This window comes from Parasteatoda tepidariorum, unplaced genomic scaffold, assembly GCF_982258835.1.
Source record: "Parasteatoda tepidariorum strain Cologne lab strain unplaced genomic scaffold, Ptep-v5.0 scaffold_136, whole genome shotgun sequence".
Taxonomy (NCBI): domain Eukaryota; kingdom Metazoa; phylum Arthropoda; class Arachnida; order Araneae; family Theridiidae; genus Parasteatoda; species Parasteatoda tepidariorum.
In genome coordinates, this window is record NW_028257495.1 from 38,821 (window position 1) to 53,501 (window position 14,681).

The 14,681-nt window shown below is 33.0% G+C and overlaps 1 protein-coding gene across 1 annotated transcript; it reads left to right on the forward strand.

The window, feature by feature from the left end:
* The first annotated feature begins 5,184 nt into the window (after window positions 1-5,184).
* LOC147800785 (uncharacterized) lies at window positions 5,185-7,357 on the forward strand. The gene has a single exon (XM_087156462.1). It carries the CDS (start codon window positions 5,579-5,581, stop codon window positions 7,355-7,357), a length of 1,779 nt encoding a protein of 592 aa, XP_087012588.1. The 5' UTR covers window positions 5,185-5,578.
* The last annotated feature ends 7,324 nt before the right edge of the window (window positions 7,358-14,681 follow it).

Sequence of the window (14,681 nt, forward strand, 5' to 3'; positions counted from 1 at the left end):
TAGGGGGTACACAGAGTGACCCTAAAGTTTACTATGTATGCCTATGCGAAATAGAGTGTTCTGAGAAGCTTAAAATGAAGAAATAAGAGTTCTAAAATGCTTTAAAAATTCAAAGACATCTTTCAATGGTTAACTAACGCAAGGCGCAATATCAGACCTTAATATTGACCCATAAAATTTAAATTGGACCAGGTATTATATTACAGGGTAATAGTGTACCCTAAAACAGGAATTAATTATAGGTCATTTAGGGGGTACACAGCGTGACCCTAAATTTTACTATGTATGCCTATGCGAAATAAAATGTTTTGAGAAGCATAAAATGAAGAAATAAGCGTTCTAAAATGCTTTAAAAATTCAAAGACATCTTTCAATGGTTAATCAACGCAAGGCGCGATATCAGACCTTAATATTGACCCATAATATTTAAATTGGACCAGGTATTATATTACAGGGTAATAGTGTACCCTACAGCAGGAAATAATTATAGGTCAATTAGGGGGTACACAGCGTGACCCTAAAGTTTACTATGTATTCCTATAGAAAATAAAGTGTTCTGAGAAGCTTAAAATGAGGAAATAAGCGTTCTAAAATCTTTTAAAAATTCAAAGACATTTTTCTATGTTAACTAACGGTACGGTATCGGACCTTAATATTAACCTATAATTTTTAAATTGGACCACGTATTATATTACAGGGTTATTGTGTACCCTACCACAGGAAATAATTATAGGTCAATTTGGGGGTACACAGAGTGACCCTAAATTTTACTATGTATGCCTATGTGAAATAAAGTGTTCTGAGAAGCTTAAAATGAAGAAATAAGCGTTCTAAAATGCTTTAAAAATTCAAAGACATCTTTCAATGGTTAACTAACGCAAGGCGCAATATCAGACCTTAATATTGACCTATAATTTTTAAATTGGACCACGTATTATATTACAGGGTTATAGTGTACCCTAAAACAGGAAATAATTATATGTCAATTAGGGGGTACACAGCGTGACCCTAAATTTTACTATGTATGCCTATGTGAAATAAAGTGTTCTGAGAAGCTTAAAATGAAGAAATAAGCGTTCTAAAATGCTTTAAAAATTCAAAGACATCTTTCAATGGTTAACTAACGCAAGGCGCAATATCAGACCTTAATATTGACCCATAATATTTAAATTGGACCAGGTATTATATTACAGGGTAATAGTGTACCCTAAAACAGGAATTAATTATAGGTCATTTAGGGGGTACACAGCGTGACCCTAAATTTTACTATGTATGCCTATGCGAAATAAAATGTTTTGAGAAGCATAAAATGAAGAAATAAGCGTTCTAAAATGCTTTAAAAATTCAAAGACATCTTTCAATGGTTAATCAACGCAAGGCGCGATATCAGACCTTAATATTGACCCATAATATTTAAATTGGACCAGGTATTATATTACAGGGTAATAGTGTACCCTACAGCAGGAAATAATTATAGGTCAATTAGGGGGTACACAGCGTGACCCTAAAGTTTACTATGTATTCCTATAGAAAATAAAGTGTTCTGAGAAGCTTAAAATGAGGAAATAAGCGTTCTAAAATCTTTTAAAAATTCAAAGACATTTTTCTATGTTAACTAACGGTACGGTATCGGACCTTAATATTAACCTATAATTTTTAAATTGGACCACGTATTATATTACAGGGTTATTGTGTACCCTACCACAGGAAATAATTATAGGTCAATTTGGGGGTACACAGAGTGACCCTAAATTTTACTATGTATGCCTATGTGAAATAAAGTGTTCTGAGAAGCTTAAAATGAAGAAATAAGCGTTCTAAAATGCTTTAAAAATTCAAAGACATCTTTCAATGGTTAACTAACGCAAGGCGCAATATCAGACCTTAATATTGACCTATAATTTTTAAATTGGACCACGTATTATATTACAGGGTTATAGTGTACCCTAAAACAGGAAATAATTATATGTCAATTAGGGGGTACACAGCGTGACCCTAAATTTTACTATGTATGCCTATGTGAAATAAAGTGTTCTGAGAAGCTTAAAATGAAGAAATAAGCGTTCTAAAATGCTTTAAAAATTCAAAGACATCTTTCAATGGTTAACTAACGCAAGGCGCAATATCAGACCTTAATATTGACCTATAATTTTTAAATTGGACCACGTATTATATTACAGGGTAATAGTGTACCCTACCACAGGAAATAATTATAGGTCATTTAGGGGGTACACAGCGTGACCCTAAATTTTACTATGTATGCCTATGCGAAATAAAATGTTTTGAGAAGCTTAAAATGAAGAAATAAGCGTTCTAAAATGCTTTAAAAATTCAAAGACATCTTTCAATGGTTAATCAACGCAAGGCGCGATATCACACCTTAATATTGACCCATAATATTTAAATTAGACCAGGTATTATATTACAGGGTAATAGTGTACACTACAGCAGGAAATATTTATAGGTCAATTAGGGGGTACACAGCGTGACCCTAAAGTTTACTATGTATTCCTATGCAAAATAAAGTGTTCGAGAAGCATAAAATGAGGAAATAAGCGTTCTAAAATGCTTTAAAAATTCAAAGACATTTTTCTATGTTAACTAACGGTACGGTATCGGACCTTAATATTGACCTATAATTTTTAAATTGGACCACGTATTATATTACAGGGTTATAGTGTTCCCTACCACAGGAAATAATTATAGGTCAATTTGGGGGCACACAGAGTGACCCTAAAGTTTACTATGTATGCCTATGCGAAATAAAGTGTTCTGAGAAGCTTAAAATGAAGAAATAAGAGTTCTAAAATGCTTTAAAAATTCAAAGACATCTTTCAATGGTTAACTAACGCAAGGCGCAATATCAGACCTTAATATTGACCCATAATATTTAAATTGGACCAGGTATTATATTACAGGGTAATAGTGAACCCTACCACAGGAAATAATTATAGGTCAATTAGGGGGTACACAGCGTGACCCAAAAGTTTACTATGTATTCCTATGCGAAATAAAGTGTTCTGAGAAGCTTAAAATGAGAAAATAAGCGTTCTAAAATGCTTTAAAAATTCAAAGAAATTTTTCTATGTTAACTAACGGTACGGTATCGGACCTTAATATTGACCTATCATTTTTAAATTGGACCACGTATTATATAACAGGGTTATAGTGTACCCTACCACAGGAAATAATTATAGGTCAATTAGGGGGTACACAGAGTGACCCTAAAGTTTACTATGTATGCCTATGCGAAATAAAGTGTTCTGAGAAGCTTAAAATGAAGAAATAAGCGTTCTAAAATGCTTTAAAAATTCAAAGACATCTTTCAATGGTTAACTAACGCAAGGCGCAATATCAGACCTTAATATTGACCCATAATATTTAAATTGGACCAGGTATTATATTACAGGGTAATAGTGTACCCTACCACAGGAAATAATTATAGGTCAATTAGGGGGTACACTATGTATATTTTAAATAGTGCATTAAAACAAGGAAATTCGAAGACACTTTTCTATGTTAACTAACGGCACGGTATCGGACCTTAATATTGACCTATAATTTTTAAATTGGACCACGTATTATATTACAGGATTATAGTGTACCCTACCACAGGAAATAATTATATGTCAATTAGGGGGTACACAGCTTGACCCTAAAGTTTACTATGTACGCCTATGCGAAATAGAGTGTTCTGAGAAGCTTAAAATAAAGAAATAAGCGTTCTAAAATGCTTTAAAAATTCAAAGACATCTTTCAATGCTTAACTAACGCAAGGCGCGATATCAGACCTTAATATGGAACCATAATATTTATATTGGACCAGGTATTATATTACAGGGTAATAGTGTACCCTACAACAGGAAATAATTATAGGTCAATTAGGGGGTACACAGCGTGTCCCTAAAGTTTACTATGTATGCCTATGCGAAATAAAGTGTTCTGAGAAGCTTAAAATGAGGAAATAAGCGTTATAAAATGCTTTAAAAATTCAAGACATTTTTCTATGTTAACTAACGGCACGGTATCGGACCTTAATATTGACCTATAATTTTTAAATTGGACCAGGTATTATATTACAGGGTAATAGTGTACCCTACCACAGGAAATAATTATAGGTCAATTAGATGGTACACAGCTTGACCCTAAAATTTACTATGTATGCCTATGCGAAATAAAGTGTTCTGAGAAGCTTAAAATGAGGAAATAAGCGTTCTAAATTGCTTTAAAAATTAAAGACATTTTTCTATGTTAACTAACGGCACGGTATCGGTCCTTAATATTGACCTATAATTTTTATATTGGACCACGTATTATATTACAGGGTAATAGTGTACCCTACCACAGGAAATAATTATAGGTCATTTAGGGGTTACACAGCGTGACCCTAAATTTTACTATGTATGCCTATGAGAAATAAAATGTTTTGAGAAGCTTAAAATGAAGAAATAAGCGTTCTAAAATGCTTTAAAAATTCAAAGACATCTTTCAATGGTTAATAAACGCAAGGCGCGATATCAGACCTTAATATTGACCCATAATATTTAAATTGGAACAGGTATTATATTAAAGGGTAATAGTGTACCCTAAAGCAGGAAATAATTATAGGTCAATTAGGGGGTACACAGCGTGACCCTAAAGTTTACTATGTATTCCTATGCAAAATAAAGTGTTCTGAGAAGCTTAAAATGAGGAAATAAACGTTCTAAAATGCTTTAAAAATTCAAAGACATTTTTCTATGTTAACTAACGGCACGGTATCGGACCTTAATATTGACCTATAATTTTTTAATTGGACCACGTATTATATTACAGGGTAATAGTGTACCCTACCACAGGAAATAATTATAGGTCATTTAGGGGGTACACAGCGTGACCCTAAATTTTACTATGTATGCCTATGCGAAATAAAATGTTTTGAGAAGCTTAAAATAAAGAAATAAGTGTTCTAAAATGCTTTAAAAATTCAAAGACATCTTTCAATGGTTAATCAACGCAAGACGCGATATCAGACCTTAATATTGACCCATAATATTTAAATTGGACCAGGTATTATATTACAGGGTAATAGTGTACCCTACAGCAGGAAATAATTATAGGTCAATTAGGGGGTACACAGCGTGACCCAAAAGTTTACTATGTATTCCTATGCAAAATAAAGTTTTCTGAGAAGCTTAAGGGGGGTCAGGACCCTTAAAACTCTCAAAAAATCGATTTTTCAAGAATCATTTTTTTTTATTCCTTGCATTATTCTGCGCATTTTCATATCTTACATTTCGAAATCTTTCAATTGGTTCAAAAGTTATAAGGGTTAGAAGACAAGTCACTCACCAACAATTGCTTTAGTGGGCGTGGTCGCGAATTGCTTCATTTTGGGCTTATCTTATAGTTTCTAATAATAATCTGAGATTTAAAGTGTCTACAACTCAACTCTGCTCCAACCCTTTGCAGATTTTATTTGTTTATATTCGAATTGCATGCGTTTTTTAATCTTAGATTAATATTTGTACATTCGTCTATTAGCTTTCATTTTAGTCAAAAATCTAGTTTCAGTTTGATTTATTTATTATAAATAATCATGAATAATCCTCGTAGATCTGGTCAGAGACCAAAAAAGAGAAGATTTCGTGGAAATCAATTTCGGCAAAGTGTAAATGTGGGCAGTTGCAATGTTTTTATTGAAAAAGAGGATTTTAAAAGTGCTTCTAAGAAAAAGCTTTCGATGTCATGTTCCAGTTTCAAGGATATCGAAACTGAAACTAAAGAGACTTTTGATGGTTATCGCCTTATTGATGTTGCTTCCTTGATAAGTTTTTTCAATAATGTAGCTGCTTGTGGAATTTGTCATGCTTCCTTGAAAATGACTGAGAAATCCCAGTGTGGATTGTTGTCTTCTTTTGAAATAACATGTCAAGCATGTCAGAAAAGGGATGTTTTTAAAAGCTGCAAACTGATAGGAGTGAATAAGAACATTCCAGAAGTAAACAGAAGATCTGTTTTTGCAATGCGGTGCATTGGTGGTGGACTTTCAAGTCTGCAGACATTTTGTTCTGTGATGTGCTTGCCCAAGCCCATAACTCAGAAATCTTATGATAAAATTAATTCTAAAATATTGGAAGTATCAAAAGAAGTTGCTTTGTCATCCATGGAACAGGCAGTTAACGAGGAAAAGTGTCTATCAGATAATCCAAACAGTCTAACCGTCAGTGGAGACGGCACCTGGAAAACCAGAGGTCATACGTCTTTAATAGGCGTATGTACCCTGGTAGGCGGCGAGACAGGAAAAGCTGTTGACATAGAAGTAATGTCGACATTCTGCAAAGGTTGTGCTTCGTACAAGGGTCCAAAGTTTGGCTTGAGATATCATAAGTGGCTATCTTCTCATAAAACAGTGTGCCAGAAAAATCATGCCGGCTCTTCTGGAAAAATGGAGGTTGACGGCATGAAGAGGATTTTCCAAAGATCTGAAGAAAAATATGACGTCAAGTATGAAACATACATTGGCGATGGTGATTGTAAAACTTTCCAGGCTATTTGTGAGGCAAAGCCATATGGAAAAGATGTTTCGATAACCAAAGTGGAGTGTGTGGGACACATACAGAAGAGAATGGGCACTCGTTTGCGAAAACTCAAAACTTCATATGGCAAAAAAAGGCTTTCAGATGGTAAGACGATAGGTGGTCGGGGAAGACTGACAGACGTAACAATAAATAGAATTACAAGTTATTATGGCAATGCAATTCGCCAAAACAGCAATAACTCAGTCAACATGCGAACAGCGATTTGGGCCATATGGGCTCATACTTGCAGCACGGATAAAGAGCCGATGCACTGGTTTTGTCCGAAAGGCGAAAATAGTTGGTGCAGCTATAATAAAGCTGTGCATAACAACAAAGTGCATGAGTATAAGCACCCAATGCTGGTTGCTAAAGTTGTTATGGAGGCAATAAAGCCAATATTTAAGGATCTGTCTCATCCGTCTCTTTTGAAAAGATGTTTGGGTGGTAAGACCCAAAACCCAAATGAGTCGTTGAACTCACTCATATGGAAGTTTTGCCCTAAATTTGCTAGTGCTGGCAAAAATGTTGCCGAAATAGCTGCATGTATGGGTGTTTGTGTTTTTAACGATGGAAAAAAGTCTTTGATGTCTACTATGAAACTGTTGGAGCTACAAATCAACAAAAAAGCAAAGCAAAACTTTCATGCTCAAGATAAACTCCGCGTAACAAAAGCTGAAAAGCGAGCTAGTGAACAGTCTATTGTAGCTCGTAGAGTGAAACGACAAAAAAAGATTTGTGAAAATGAGAGAATGAAAAAAAGTGAAGGGGGGGATATGTATATTTCTGGTGGCTTTTAATTTTTAAATGTTTTTTTTTATATTGATTTTATTATAAAATAATAAAATGTAAGAAATTTATTCCTTTATATCTATGTCTTTGAGGTTACTTAGGATTTCTAGATAAACATAAAAATGGATATTGTTATAATAATCAAAATTTTAACTTTGTGGTCATTTTTATAAACAATTTTTTAAAAGTTACTAATTTGAAAATCTTTTGTTTGCTTTTGAAAATTTATTTTAAAACATCATCTTTTAGATTTTTATAAATCTCAAAAATCTATCATTTAGGTTGGTTTGGTTTTTGTATCAATCATTTCTAATGTTTGAAAAGTTGATTACTATTTGACTCGATGCTCGTTATGTGACAAGTCGTTGTGAAATGTTACTTTATTTTGTTTATAAGTCAAATTTAGTTAATGTATTACTGTTTAAGTTGTATGTAGGTATTGTAAAATGATTTATTTTATTTATTTAGGCATTTTTAGAAAAATATATTGAGTGGTATTCGAAAAAAACAAATTTTTAACTTTAAAGTCATTTTTCTCAAAATGTGATATGTTGAACTTGTGCGCACTGCGTACAAAGAACTAATTGATAGAATTGTACGAAACTTTAGGAAAAGTTTTATGATATGGTTTGCTACAACTGGTACCTACTATAAAAACCATTACTCTCTTAAAATTTTTTTAAATAATTGTGTAATGTGCCAAAAATATAGAAATTTGAAAAACTTAAACTTTTTTAATTTTTAGAAAATTAAAATATATGTATATCAAAATAATATTAGGTAACACAGGTTTAGGGTAATTATAACTTTAATTTAAAATTAGTTTGACATTATTTTGATGATATTTGACTCGTACGCTTTGCGCGCAATGAAACTCACTTTTTCGAAAATAAAAAAATTTCACTATATTAAAAAAAGTCTGTAATTTTTTTTATGAATAATTTTTTTTGAATTTAGCTATTTAATTATATTGATAATAGTGCTAGTAAATGATAAAAAAAATTTCATAGCTTTAGGATAAATTCAAAGATAGTTACAGTGTGTCAAAAATATGGTATTTCATTGTATCGTTTAAGGCGTTAAAGGGTCCTGACCCCCCTTAAAGCATTTTAGAACGCTTATTTCTTCATTTTAAGCTTCTCAGAACACTTTATTTTGCATAGGCATACATAGTAAACTTTAGGGTCACTCTGTGTACCCCCTAATTGACCTATAATTATTTCCTGTGGTAGGGTACACTATAACTCTGTAATATAATACGTGGTCCAATTTAAAAATTATAGGTCAATATTAAGGTCCGATATCGCGCCTTGCGTTGATTAACCATTGAAAGAAGTCTTTTAAATTTTAAAGCATTTTAGAACGCTTATTTCTTCATTTTAAGCTTCTCAGAACACTTTATTTCGCATAGGCATACATAGTAAACTTTAGGGTCACTCTGTGTACCCCCTAATTGACCTATAATTATTTCCTGTGGTAGGGTACACTATAACTCTGTAATATAATACGTGGTCCAATTTAAAAATTATAGGTCAATATTAAGGTCCGATATCGCGCCTTGCGTTGATTAACCATTGAAAGAAGTCTTTTAAATTTTAAAGCATTTTAGAACGCTTATTTCTTCATTTTAAGCTTCTCAAAACATTTTATTTCGCATAGGCATACATAGTAAAATTTAGGGTCACGCTGTGTACCCCCTAAATGACCTATAATTATTTCCTGTGGTAGGGTACACTATTACCTTGTAATATAATACGTGGTCCAATTTAAAAATTATAGGTCAATATTAAGGTCCGATACCGTGCCGTTAGTTGACATAGAAAAATGTCTTTGAATTTTAAAGCATTTTAGAACGCTTATTTCCTCATTTTAAGCTTCTCAGAACACTTTATTTCGCATAGGCATACATAGTAAACTTTAGGGTCACGATGTGTACCCATCTAATTGACCTATAATTATTTCCTGCGGTAGGGTACACTATTACCCTGTAATATAATACCTGGTCCAATTTAAATATTATGGGTCAATATTAAGGTCTGATATTGCGCCTTGCGTTAGTTAAGCATTGAAAGATGTCTTTGAATTTTTAAAGCATTTTAGAACGCTTATTTCTTCATTTTAAGCTTCTCAGAACACTTTATTTCGCATAGGCATACATAATAAACTTTAGGGTCACTCTGTGTACCCCCTAATTGACCTATAATTATTTCCAGTGGTAGGGTACACTATAACCCTGTAATATAATACGTGGTCCAGTTTAAAAATTATAGGTCAATATTAAGGTCCGATACCGTACCGTTAGTTAACATAGAAAAATGTCTTTGAATTTTTAAAGCATTTTAGAACGCTTATTTCCTCATTTTAAGCTTCTCAGAACACTTTATTTTGCTTAGGAATACATAGTAAACTTTAGGGTCACACTGTGTACCCCCTAATTTACCTATAATTATTTCCTGCTGTAGGGTACACTATTACCCTGTAATATAATACCTGGTCCAATTTAAATATTATGGGTCAATATTAAGGTCTGATATCGCGCCTTGCGTTGATTAACCATTGAAAGATGTCTTTGAATTTTTAAAGCATTTTAGAACGCTTATTTCTTCATTTTAAGCTTCTCAGAACATTTTATATCGCATAGGCATACATAGTAAAATTTAGGGTCACGCTGTGTACCCCCTAAATGACCTATAATTACTTCCTGTGTTAGGGTACACTATTACCCTGTAATATAATACGTGGTCCAATTTAAAAATTATAGGTCAGTATTAAGCTCCGATACCGTGCCGTTAGTTAACATAGAAAAATGTCTTTCAATTTTTAAAGCATTTTAGAACGCTTATTTCCTCATTTTAAGCTTCTCAGAACACTTTATTTTGCATAGGCATACATAGTAAACTTTAGGGTCACGCTGTGTACCATCTAATTGACCTATAATTATTTCCTGTGGTAGGGTACACTATTACCCTGTAATATAATACCTGGTCCAATTTAAATATTATGGGTCAATATTAAGGTCTGATATTGCGCCTTGCGTTAGTTAACCATTGAAAGATGTCTTTGAATTTTTAAAGCATTTTAGAACGCTTATTTCTTACTTTTAAGCTTCTCAGAACACTTTATTTCGCATAGGCATACATAGTAAACTTTAGGGTCACTCTGTGTACCCCCTAATTGACCTATAATTATTTCCTGTGGTAGGGTACACTATAACCCTGTAATATAATACGTGGTCCAATTTAAAAATTATAGGTCAATATTAAGGTCCGATACCGTACCGTTAGTTAACATAGAAAAATGTCTTTGAATTTTTAAAGCATTTTAGAACGCTTATTTCCTCATTTTAAGCTTCTCAGAACACTTTATTTTGCATAGGAATACATAGTAAACTTTAGGGTCACGCTGTGTACCCCCTAATTGACCTATAATTATTTCCTGCTGTAGGGTACACTATTACCCTGTAATATTATACCTGGTCCAATTTAAATATTATGGGTCAATATTAAGGTCTGATATCGCGCCTTGCGTTGATTAACCATTGAAAGATGTCTTTGAATTTTTAAAGCATTTTAGAACGCTTATTTCTTCATTTTAAGCTTCTCAAAACATTTTATTTCGCATAGGCATACATAGTAAAATTTAGGGTCACGCTGTGTACCCCCTAAATGACCTATAATTATTTCCTGTGGTAGGGTACACTATTACCCTGTAATATAATACGTGGTCCAATTTAAAAATTATAGGCCAATATTAAGGTCCGATACCGTGACGTTAGTTAACATAGAAAAATGTCTTTGAATTTTTAAAGCATTTTAGAACGCTTATTTCCTCATTTTAAGCTTCTCAGAACACTTTATTTTGCATAGGCATACATAGTAAACTTTAGGGTCACGCTGTGTACCATCTAATTGACCTATAATTATTTCCTGTGGTAGGGTACACTATTACCCTGTAATATAATACCTGGTCCAATTTAAATATTATGGGTCAATATTAAGGTCTGATATTGCGCCTTGCGTTAGTTAACCATTGAAAGATGTCTTTGAATTTTTAAAGCATTTTAGAACGCTTATTTCTTCATTTTAAGCTTCTCAGAACACTCTATTTCGCATAGGCATAAATAGTAAACTTTAGGGTCACGCTGTGTACCCCCTAATTGACCTATATTTATTTCCTGTTGTAGGGTACACTATTACCCTGTAATATAATACCTGGTCCAATTTAAATATTATGGTTCCATATTAAGGTCTGATATCGCGCCTTGCGTTAGTTAACCATTGAAAGATGTCTTTGAATTTTTAAAGCATTTTAGAACGCTTATTTCTTTATTTTAAGCTTCTCAGAACACTCTATTTCGCATAGGCATACATAGTAAACTTTAGGGTCACTCTGTGTACCCCCTAATTGACCTATAATTATTTCCTGTGGTAGGGTACACTATAACTCTGTAATATAATACGTGGTCCAATTTAAAAATTATAGGTCAATATTAAGGTCCGATATCGCGCCTTGCGTTGATTAACCATTGAAAGAAGTCTTTTAAATTTTAAAGCATTTTAGAACGCTTATTTCTTCATTTTAAGCTTCTCAGAACACTTTATTTCGCATAGGCATACATAGTAAACTTTAGGGTCACTCTGTGTACCCCCTAATTGACCTATAATTATTTCCTGTGGTAGGGTACACTATAACTCTGTAATATAATACGTGGTCCAATTTAAAAATTATAGGTCAATATTAAGGTCCGATATCGCGCCTTGCGTTGATTAACCATTGAAAGAAGTCTTTTAAATTTTAAAGCATTTTAGAACGCTTATTTCTTCATTTTAAGCTTCTCAAAACATTTTATTTCGCATAGGCATACATAGTAAAATTTAGGGTCACGCTGTGTACCCCCTAAATGACCTATAATTATTTCCTGTGGTAGGGTACACTATTACCTTGTAATATAATACGTGGTCCAATTTAAAAATTATAGGTCAATATTAAGGTCCGATACCGTGCCGTTAGTTGACATAGAAAAATGTCTTTGAATTTTTAAAGCATTTTAGAACGCTTATTTCCTCATTTTAAGCTTCTCAGAACACTTTATTTCGCATAGGCATACATAGTAAACTTTAGGGTCACGATGTGTACCATCTAATTGACCTATAATTATTTCCTGCGGTAGGGTACACTATTACCCTGTAATATAATACCTGGTCCAATTTAAATATTATGGGTCAATATTAAGGTCTGATATTGCGCCTTGCGTTAGTTAAGCATTGAAAGATGTCTTTGAATTTTTAAAGCATTTTAGAACGCTTATTTCTTCATTTTAAGCTTCTCAGAACACTTTATTTCGCATAGGCATACATAATAAACTTTAGGGTCACTCTGTGTACCCCCTAATTGACCTATAATTATTTCCAGTGGTAGGGTACACTATAACCCTGTAATATAATACGTGGTCCAGTTTAAAAATTATAGGTCAATATTAAGGTCCGATACCGTACCGTTAGTTAACATAGAAAAATGTCTTTGAATTTTTAAAGCATTTTAGAATGCTTATTTCCTCATTTTAAGCTTCTCAGAACACTTTATTTTGCTTAGGAATACATAGTAAACTTTAGGGTCACACTGTGTACCCCCTAATTTACCTATAATTATTTCCTGCTGTAGGGTACACTATTACCCTGTAATATAATACCTGGTCCAATTTAAATATTATGGGTCAATATTAAGGTCTGATATCGCGCCTTGCGTTGATTAACCATTGAAAGATGTCTTTGAATTTTTAAAGCATTTTAGAACGCTTATTTCTTCATTTTAAGCTTCTCAGAACATTTTATATCGCATAGGCATACATAGTAAAATTTAGGGTCACGCTGTGTACCCCCTAAATGACCTATAATTACTTCCTGTGTTAGGGTACACTATTACCCTGTAATATAATACGTGGTCCAATTTAAAAATTATAGGTCAGTATTAAGCTCCGATACCGTGCCGTTAGTTAACATAGAAAAATGTCTTTCAATTTTTAAAGCATTTTAGAACGCTTATTTCCTCATTTTAAGCTTCTCAGAACACTTTATTTTGCATAGGCATACATAGTAAACTTTAGGGTCACGCTGTGTACCATCTAATTGACCTATAATTATTTCCTGTGGTAGGGTACACTATTACCCTGTAATATAATACCTGGTCCAATTTAAATATTATGGGTCAATATTAAGGTCTGATATTGCGCCTTGCGTTAGTTAACCATTGAAAGATGTCTTTGAATTTTTAAAGCATTTTAGAACGCTTATTTCTTACTTTTAAGCTTCTCAGAACACTTTATTTCGCATAGGCATACATAGTAAACTTTAGGGTCACTCTGTGTACCCCCTAATTGACCTATAATTATTTCCTGTGGTAGGGTACACTATAACCCTGTAATATAATACGTGGTCCAATTTAAAAATTATAGGTCAATATTAAGGTCCGATACCGTACCGTTAGTTAACATAGAAAAATGTCTTTGAATTTTTAAAGCATTTTAGAACGCTTATTTCCTGATTTTAAGCTTCTCAGAACACTTTATTTTGCATAGGAATACATAGTAAACTTTAGGGTCACGCTGTGTACCCCCTAATTGACCTATAATTATTTCCTGCTGTAGGGTACACTATTACCCTGTAATATTATACCTGGTCCAATTTAAATATTATGGGTCAATATTAAGGTCTGATATCGCGCCTTGCGTTGATTAACCATTGAAAGATGTCTTTGAATTTTTAAAGCATTTTAGAACGCTTATTTCTTCATTTTAAGCTTCTCAAAACATTTTATTTCGCATAGGCATACATAGTAAAATTTAGGGTCACGCTGTGTACCCCCTAAATGACCTATAATTATTTCCTGTGGTAGGGTACACTATTACCCTGTAATATAATACGTGGTCCAATTTAAAAATTATAGGCCAATATTAAGGTCCGATACCGTGACGTTAGTTAACATAGAAAAATGTCTTTGAATTTTTAAAGCATTTTAGAACGCTTATTTCCTCATTTTAAGCTTCTCAGAACACTTTATTTTGCATAGGCATACATAGTAAACTTTAGGGTCACGCTGTGTACCATCTAATTGACCTATAATTATTTCCTGTGGTAGGGTACACTATTACCCTGTAATATAATACCTGGTCCAATTTAAATATTATGGGTCAATATTAAGGTCTGATATTGCGCCTTGCGTTAGTTAACCATTGAAAGATGTCTTTGAATTTTTAAAGCATTTTAGAACGCTTATTTCTTCATTTTAAGCTTCTCAGAACACTCTATTTCGCATAGGCATAAATAGTAAACTTTA

Bases quoted from the DNA above. Each gene is read 5' to 3' on its own strand.
- LOC147800785 (XM_087156462.1), top strand. From the start codon at position 5,579: ATGAATAATCCTCGTAGATCTGGTCAGAGACCAAAAAAGAGAAGATTT.